Consider the following 9,809-nt stretch of genomic DNA (forward strand, 5'->3'; position numbering starts at 1 on the left):
AAACATGCTAGAAAACATTATCAAATGTGCTAAAACATGTTAGCGGTGTAACACAATGTTAGGAGCATGCTAACAATGTGATATAGAAGCTAGCAGTGTGTTAAGCCATGGTAGAAACATACTACCTATTTGGCATATTACATTCAAACAGTATACCTTTTGTAGAAATGTGCTAATATGGTAAAATATTCTGGCAGTGTGTTAAAACATGCTAGAAACAGGACATTGACATGCTAAAACCTCCAACCAGTCTATTAAACCAGAAACTGGGTAGCTATGTGATAAATGTGCTAATATTGTATTACAACAAGTGATACATTTGTTAGCATTGTTTTAAATCATGGTGGAAACATGATAAAACATGCTAGAAAACATTATCAAATGTGCTAAAACATGTTAGCGGTGTAACACAATGTTAGGAGCATGCTAACTATGTGATATAGAAGCTAGCAGTGTGTTAAACCATGCTAGAAACATACTACCTATTTGATACATTACATTCAAACAGTATACCTATTGTAGAAATGTGCTAATATGGTAAAATATTCTGGCAGTGTGTTAAAACATGCTAGAAACAGGATATTGACATGCTAAAACCTCCAACCAGTCTATTAAACCAGAAACTGGGTAGCTATGTGATAAATATGCTAATATTGTATTACAACAAGTGATAGATTTGTTAGCATTATTTTAAATCATGGTGGAAACATGATAAAACATGCTAGAAAACATTATCAAATGTGCTAAAACATGTTAGCGGTGTAACACAATGTTAGGAGCATGCTAACTATGTGATATAGAAGCTAGCAGTGTGTTAAACCATGCTAGAAACATACTACCTATTTGATAAATTACATTCAAACAGTATACCTATTGTAGAAATGTGCTAATATGGTAAAATATTCTGGCAGTGTGTTAAAACATGCTAGAAACAGGATATTGACATGCTAAAACTTCCAACCAGTCTATTAAACCAGAAACTGGGTAGCTATGTGATAAATATGCTAATATTGAATTACAACAAGTGATAGATTTGTTAGCATTGTTTTAAATCATGGTGGAAACATGATAAAACATGCTAGAAAACATTATCAAATGTGCTAAAACATGTTAGCGGTGTAACACAATGTTAGGAGCATGCTAACTACATGATATAGAAGCTAGCAGTGTGTTAAACCATGCTAGAAACATACTACCTATTTGATATATTACATTCAAACAGTATACCTATTGTAGAAACGTGCTAATATGGTAAAATATTCTGGCTGTGTGTTAAAACATGCTAGAAACATGATTTTGACATGCTAAAACCTCCAACCAGTCTATTAAACCAGAAACTGGGTAGCTATGTGATAAATATGCTAATATTGTATTACAACAAGTGATAGATTTGTTAGCATTATTTTAAATCATGGTGGAAACATGATAAAACATGCTAGAAAACATTATCAAATGTGCTAAAACATGTTAGCGGTGTAACACAATGTTAGGAGCATGCTAACTATGTGATATAGAAGCTAGCAGTGTGTTAAACCATGCTAGAAACATACTACCTATTTGATATATTACATTCAAACAGTATACCTATTGTAGAAATGTGCTAATATGGTAAAATATTCTGGCAGTGTGTTAAAACATGCTAGAAACAGGATATTGACATGCTAAAACTTCCAACCAGTCTATTAAACCAGAAACTGGGTAGCTATGTGATAAATATGCTAATATTGTATTACAACAAGTGATAGATTTGTTAGCATTGTTTTAAATCATGGTGGAAACATGATAAAACATGCTAGAAAACAATATCAAATGTGCTAAAACATGTTAGCGGTGTAACACAATGTTAGGAGCATGATAACTACGTGATATAGAAGCTAGCAGTGTGTTAAACCATGCTAGAAACATACTACCTATTTGATATATTACATTCAAACAGTATACCTATTGTAGAAACATGCTAATATGGTAAAATATTCTGGCAGTGTATTAAAACATGCTAGAAAATGCTATCAAATGTGCTAAAACATGTTAGCATGTTATAATGATATAGTTCTATACTATAAACATGCTACCTATGTGATGTATTACATGCAAACAGTATACTCACAGAAGAAACATGCTTAGCGGTGTGTTAAAACGTGCTAGAAACAGGATAGCAGCCTGTTAAAATGTGCTAAACTTTGAGATAAACATGCTAATAATGTGTTACATTGTGCTAGAAACATGATAACAAGTGCTACACATGTTAAATCATGAAACATTCTAACAAAATTAGTTGTAACTATGTCATGCTATCAGTCTGTTAAATCATGCTACACTGTAAAAAATGGCCGTGATTTCAACTGTAAAAAAAACTGTAAAACTGCTACAGTAAAAATCTGTAACCTGGTTAACGGTATGTTTCCTTAATATATACGGCGAATAACCGTAAATTAACTTTCCCAGAATTCCCTGCATGGCACATCACTTATTATGCTTTTTGTTGACATTACTATGGATCTTTTTAGTTGTTTCCCCATCAGTTCTGTACATTAGATATTTATGTTACATCTAATGTTGATAAACAATGTTTTATTCACGACTTTAATGTTATGCGTGTTACTATACAGGTGTTTAGTAGCTGTGTGAATGACACTGAGCACCTTCTATACACTCATTCACTTTTCTACTTGTGGGAATAGTTGCTTGTGATGAGCATTGGTTCATTATGTAACTTCCTCATCACCACCTGCATATGGCTGTGTTAATGTGTCTATCTGTGTGACAAAAGATGTGAAGATGTTGGTAATTAAAAATACAGACATATCACATCTATAATATTATGAAATACAGTAGTTTACTGTAAAAATTAGAAATTACTGTTACAGTTTGTACCATATTTTTAACGGTAAAATACTAGAAAGCACAGCTGCTGTTTTATTACCGTAAATTTTACGGATTTATTTTTTACAGTGTATAAAGCTACCCATCTACCAATCTAAATCATTTATTTTTAATAAATTAACTACTTTAAACTATTTTTATGTATTTAGGCTAGACTTCCTGAGGACAACAACAAATCTGTCAACAAATTTTAGTCTTATCGCTCTGACAATTTATTATTATTATTTTAGGCATTAACTAACTCAATTAAATTTTGTATTTATTAAAAAAGATTATAACTCAGCTTCATACTTTTCTTTTACATTTGCAATGGCTGAAAATTGACATAATTGTAATGAAAAACAATAACAGATTTTAGATTTATATATATATATATATATATATATAAAACACACACACACACAGATAAATATTACACAGTTACACTCATGTCCCATTCACAGTAAAATCTCATTCGTAACACCCAGTGCATATTATTCACCACATGTGCCATGCATTCGAGACAACCTCCACACACAGTCGGCGGTTCACACATCGACCCACACACACACACGCACACGCACACACACACACACACACACACAGACTCACTTTACGTAGGTGAGCTGATGGTTTCCTCTCAATGCAGTTGCAATAAAGATCGCTCCATCCATCCCCAGACTATTCTCCTGTAGACTGCAAACAAACTATTTTACTATTTATGTTACATTTTTACTATTTATGTTTTACTTGAGATATAGAAATACAAGCTAAATTATACAATTTATTTGCATGACATTTTTTTACATCACTATTTCTAAATTTTGGGTCAGTAAGATTAAAGAAAATGTAACACTTTATTAGTCAAGTATTCATTAACTCAATTAATCAAAAGTGACAGTAAAGACATTTATAATTTAAAAAAAATTATATTCCTAATAAACATTCTATTCAATAAATAATCCTTAAAAATGCATTGATTTCCACTAAAATATTACTGTGTCTGTCTGTAGACGTACTTCAGACTTCTCAAACTCCTGTTGTTCTTCAGAGCGCTGGAAAATGCCTTCGCCCCCTCCATCCCAATGGAGTTTCCACGCAAACTAAAACAAAACAAAAAGCATTGATACAGGAACCTGACTGGCCTGCCTGCAGTCCCGACCTGTCTCCGATAGAGAATGTGTGGTTCATTTTGATGCGCAAAATGCGACAACGAAGACCCTGTACTGTTGCCCACTTTAGACTTATTTGCAGGAAGAATGGGACAAAATGACACCTGAAACACTTCATCACTTGTTGTCTTTAGTCCCTAAATGTCTTTAAAGTGTTGTGAAAAGGAAAGGCAACATTACTGGTGGAAAATGTTTTACTGTTACAACTGTTTTTTGAAGTGTGTTGCAAGATCTAAAACTTCAATACGAGTTTATTTTGGGAAAAAATAAACAATAAAAATTAGGGCTGCACAATATGTTGTTTCTTTTTTATATATATAATTATTTTTATAGGGGTTTTCACCTTTACCTTATAAGACAGTGGAGATTTTACAGACAAGAAAGCATGGGGAGTAGAGAGAGGGGAAGGATCGGCAAAGGACCTCTAGCCGGGAATCGAACGTGAGCACCTGGGTGCTACAGTATATGTCGACGCACTAACCACTAGGCTATTGGCACCAACAATATGTCGTTTCTACATTGATATCGCAATGTGCGAATCTGCAATAGTCACATCGCAGGATCTCAAGGTTCTCAAGGTTTTTTTTTCTTCACTTTCGCCAGTTAGTGAAGTTTTTTTCCCTCTCCGCTGTCGCCACTGGCTTGCATGGTTCGGGATCTATAGAGCTGCGCATTGTTGGATTTGCTCTTCAGTATTTGGACTCTCAGTAGTGATTATTAAACCACACTGAACTGAGCTAAACTGAACTGAACTTAAACACTACAAACTGAACTACACTGTTCCTATTTACTATGACCTTTTATGTGAAGCTGCTTTGACACAATCTACATTGTATAAGCGCTATACAAATAAAGGTGAATTGAATTGAATCTCCAATGACATGTTGGAATTAATATCACATGACCTCATAAATTCTAAAAGTGGGAAAGATTTAAATTTTTATGTGTTTTTTGAGGAAGCTCCTGGTGTATTATAGCCCCTCACGTCTACTATGCTCAATTAATTCTGGACAATTGATTATTCCCAGAATATCAAAATACACTGTAAGCGGTACATCTTTCTTATATCTGGTGCTTAAACTCTGGAGAAGCCTTCCTAGCACAGTTCGAGAAGCAGACACACTCAAACTAGATTAAAGACACATCTCTTTGCATTAGCATACACATGAAACACAAATGCTGTTGAAATCCAAATCCTCTAATCCTAAAAATCTCTTAAGTCTCCATTATTTAGGGCAACCAGAGCCGGGAACACTTCCCAAAAGACATTATAATTTGAACGGCATCTGCATTTATGTTAGTCTTTTTTTATTATTCCCAAGGTTTCCATAATCCTGGACCAGGCCGTATCCTGAGCAGCTGCTGTAGTAGTCATGGAGGAGTGGAGAGCGTCTCACGCTCATGGAGGAGTGGAGAGCGTTTAATTCCTGCAAGACCCCAGTGACAGAAAGGTCTTTGCATTGATCCTGAAGGGCCAGCCTGTACACCAGCCGATGACCTCTCTCACCTGCAGCTTCTTCACGATGGAGGTCCAGTGTTCCCCAGCCTCTAGCGCCTAGACTGCAGCTCTGCACAAGAAGTTTGGCCAGAGGAGAAATGGTCGTGCCCAACTGAGCCTGGTTTCTCTCAAGGTATTTTTTCCTTCACTTTTGCCAACTGGTGAAGTTTTTTTTCTTGTCGCTGTCGCCACTGGCTTGCTTGGTTTGGGACTTGTGGAGCGATGGATTTGTTCTTCAGTGTTTGAACTCTCAGCAGTGAATATTAAACCACACTGAACTGAACTGAACTGAACTTCAACTCTGAAAACTGAACTGACACAGGTTCAATTCACTATAATCTTCTATGTGAAGCTGCTTTGACACAATCTACATTGTAAAAGCGCTATACAAATAAAGAATCATTGAATTGAATTGTTTTTAAGGCTTGTGACAGTACGATTTCAAGCTACTTTAAACCATTTGGGCACAAAAAAATGCTAAAATGTGCCACTTTAACAAAGATTTATTGTTTATTTATAAGAAATAATACATACAGTGTTATTTAACATTTGCATATTGCATTTCTGAGCCTCAATGCTGTTCGACTTCACAGAAAGACATGAAATGCTGTTTATTTCATTTTGAAAATCTTTGTTCAATTGTTTTCATCAGTGCTTAACTTTATTTTGTATATTTCTATATCATTTTAAGCAGATGCACTCCCTTACAAAATCATCCCAGTCAAAGTAAAACGATGAATCCTTTCCAAATAGAGTTACTCTAGTCATCATGAACGTGAAATCATAGTCATATCACAATATATATATCAGGAAAAATGAAATATCAGTTTTTTCCTAATATCGTGCAGCCCTAATAAAAATCATGAGGAACACATTAAATAATGTTTGTCGTGTTGTCGGCACTGAAATACAAGTCAAAGTAAATGTAAAAATCTTTTTTATTTGCGTTTTCTAGACTATCCCAACTTTCTCTGATTTGGGGTTGTTTAATATTAAGTAATGATTTTCAACATTGATAATCAGTAATGTTTTTTGATTTCTGAATGATTTCTGAAGGATCATGTGACACTGAAAACCGAGTAATGATGCTGGAAATCCACCATTTTATAACAGGAACAAAACTTTAAATAAATTAAAATAGAGTTACAAAATGAAAAAGAAAAATCTTATTTTAAACTATAACATTTCACTAATAATTACTTACATTTATATAACGCTTTTCTGGACACTTGAAGCGCTTTACACATTTTTGAGGGGGAATCTCCTCATCCACCACCAGTGTGCAGCATCCACCTGGATGACACGAGGGCAGCCATATTGAGCCAGACTGCACACCACACACCAGCTGGTGAAGAGGAGACCGAGTGATGAAGCTAATGATGATATGTTAGGAGGCCATGGAGAGTCAGGACCTCGAAGTCTCATCCAAAAGAAGGCGCTCACTAAGCAGTATAGAGTCCCCATCAATATACTGGGGCGTTAGGACCCACACAGACTGCAGGTTGAGCCCCCTGCTGGCCTCACTAACACCACTTCCAGCAGCAACCTAGCTTTCCCTATGTGGTCTCCCATGCAGGTTCTGACCAGGGGCAGCCCTGCTTAGCTTCAGCGAGCGACCATGTGAGAGTTGCAGAGAGCTAGCTGCTGGACGTTCATGTTTAATAGTAATAATACTGTTTTAATGATGGTTTTACTTTTCTGATCAATATTTGTGAGCATAGACCCAAATGTATGAATGTCACTGTGTTTATTATACTGTATGTAGATATATTTTTAACAAATGTAGACTTACTCTAGTGTATGAAGGGTTTTGTTGACCACCATAGCATCAGCTAATGCAATTGCTCCTGATTTACCCGCTGAAACACCCTGAAGACTACAAAACACACATACAGATGGTCAGATACAACCAGCTTTAGCAGATAATCATAAAGTAATGAGGAAAAAAATGTGAGACTCACTAAAGTACAGTGAGAGAAGAGTTTGACATGAGGGCACCGGACAGAGCGATTACACCATTATCACCCAGAGCGTTTTCCTGAAGACTGACACAGAAAAACACACACAAATATCTAATTAGCCAATCACATGCCAGCAATTTAATGAATTTAGTTTTAGACGTGATCAATGCAGTAATGATGAAAGTCAAACTGAGCATTAGAATATTAGAGAAAATATTCTAACTGCTAAGAAAAATGCTAACAAGATTTTAAAACATGCCTGAAGTACTACATGCTAATGATGTGTTAAAAAAAGGTTTAGTCTTACAAGAAACATTCTATTAACATGCCAAAATATACTAGCATTGGGCTTCAACATGCTATAAATCTTAGCAACCTGTGAAAACATGCTAGAATTGTGCTAAAACATGCTACAAGCTTATCTGCTAAAGCATACAACCTAATCATGCTACTAACATGTTAACATCATTTCAAAACATGCTGGTAATGTGTAAAATCTTGCTAACGATGTGTTAAAACATGTTACGGGTTAAATCTTAATCCAAACACAATAGTAATATGTTAACATCATGTTAAAACATGGTGTCATTGTGCATCTTGGTTACAATGTGTTAAAACGTGCCAAATCCTAATAGAAACATGCAAGCAACCTGCTACAACATTCTAGTATTGTGTTAAAACATGCTAGAAACATACTAGTAATAAGCTACGGCATGCTATCTGTCTGTTAAATCTTGTTAGAAACTTGCAATATGTAATATTACATTAACCATGTGCTACAAACACATTAAATTGCAGTATACTGTGCCTAATAAAGAAACACGCTACCTAATATGTGATGAAACAATTGAAGTGTGCTAAAACAAAATAAAACAACAGCTATTGTTAGAACCACCAGTCTGTTAGAATGTTATATTAGAAACATGCTAACTGTGTGATAGAACATGCTAACAGTAGGCTAATAGAATGTGTGTTAAAACAATTTAAATCATGTAAATCATGCTAGCAACCTGCTACAAAAATCTAGTAGTAGTTGTGCTAAACCATGCTTGAAACATTCTAACAGTAAACTAAAATATGTTGCCAATGTGCAAAATCTTGCTAGTGTTGTGCTAAACATGAAACATTAGAAGTATGCTAAAACAAAACAACCATCTAGTGTTAGAACCACGAGTGTTTTAGAATGTTATACTAGAGACATGCTAACTGTGGGATAAAACATGTTAATGGTAGGCTAATAGCAAGGATGTTTGTTAAAACAATTTTCCATTGTCGTAAATCATACTAACAACCTGCTACAACATTCTAGTATTGTGCTAAACCATGCTTGAAACATTCTAACGGTAGGCTAAAATATGTTGCCAATGTGCAAAATCTTGCTAATGATGCGCTAAAACATTTTATGGGTTAAATCTTGATAGAAACACACTAGTAGTACGTTAACATCATGTTAAAACATGCTATCAGCGTGAAAATTCTTGCCTACGATGTGTTAAAACATGTTAACAGGGTTAAATCTTGATAAAACATGCTAGCAACCTGCTACAACATTCTAGTATTGTGTTAAACAGTGCTAGAAACATAATAGCAATAAGCTAAAAAACATGCTAGTAGTGTGTTAAATCTTGTTAGAAACTTTCAACATGTTATATTACATTAACCGTGTGAGTGTGTTAGAATGGTCATACTATAAACATGCTTGTGTGATGAATAAACTGTGTGATAAAACATGCTAATGGCAGACCAATAGCAAGGATGTTTGTTAAAACAATTTACTGTTGTCTTAAATAATGCGAGCAACCTGCTACTGCATTCTAGTAATGTGTTAAACCTAGTATTGTGTTAAAATTAGCAATAACACGCTAAAACGCTCGCTGCATGTTATTGTTTGAAACAAGTTTGCAATAATGTTACATTGGCCGTTTGCTACAAACATGCTAACATGTTAACTTGCACTATGCTTGCAGTGTGTTATCATGCTAATAATAGTATTGTTAACCATGTCGGTAAGGTTACATTCTAGCAAACCTGATAAAATATACTAGCATTATGCCAAGTCATTCTAGAAAATGCTATATATGTGAGGAAATGTTAGAAGTGTGCTAAAACAAAACAACCAGCTGAAACGTGCCACCGACATCTTAAAATGTTATGCTAGAAAAATGCTAACTGTGATAAAACATGCTAACGATAATAGTAAAGATAGTTATCCTGCACATTAAAAGAATGTACTATTGTCTTGACAGCAATGCTAGCCAACCTGTTAAAGAACCCAATCTGGCACAAAGAGTGTATTTCACACAGAATTTCAGACAT

The 9,809-nt window shown here is 34.9% G+C and overlaps 1 protein-coding gene across 1 annotated transcript in view; it reads right to left on the reverse strand.

The window, feature by feature from the left end:
• The window catches only part of nlrc3 (NLR family, CARD domain containing 3), a 36,256-nt gene that overhangs the window by 1,141 nt on the left and 25,306 nt on the right, over window positions 1-9,809 (reverse strand). Inside the window, exons 15-18 of the mRNA XM_056450855.1 lie at window positions 7,494-7,577; window positions 7,325-7,408; window positions 3,882-3,965; window positions 3,475-3,558 (exon numbers count right to left, since the gene is read on the reverse strand). Coding sequence (XP_056306830.1) covers window positions 3,475-3,558; window positions 3,882-3,965; window positions 7,325-7,408; window positions 7,494-7,577 — 336 coding nt within the window. The remainder of the gene's footprint in view (window positions 1-3,474; window positions 3,559-3,881; window positions 3,966-7,324; window positions 7,409-7,493; window positions 7,578-9,809) is intronic.

Source organism: Danio aesculapii, chromosome 24 (assembly GCF_903798145.1).
Source record: "Danio aesculapii chromosome 24, fDanAes4.1, whole genome shotgun sequence".
NCBI classification, from domain to species: Eukaryota; Metazoa; Chordata; class Actinopteri; order Cypriniformes; family Danionidae; genus Danio; species Danio aesculapii.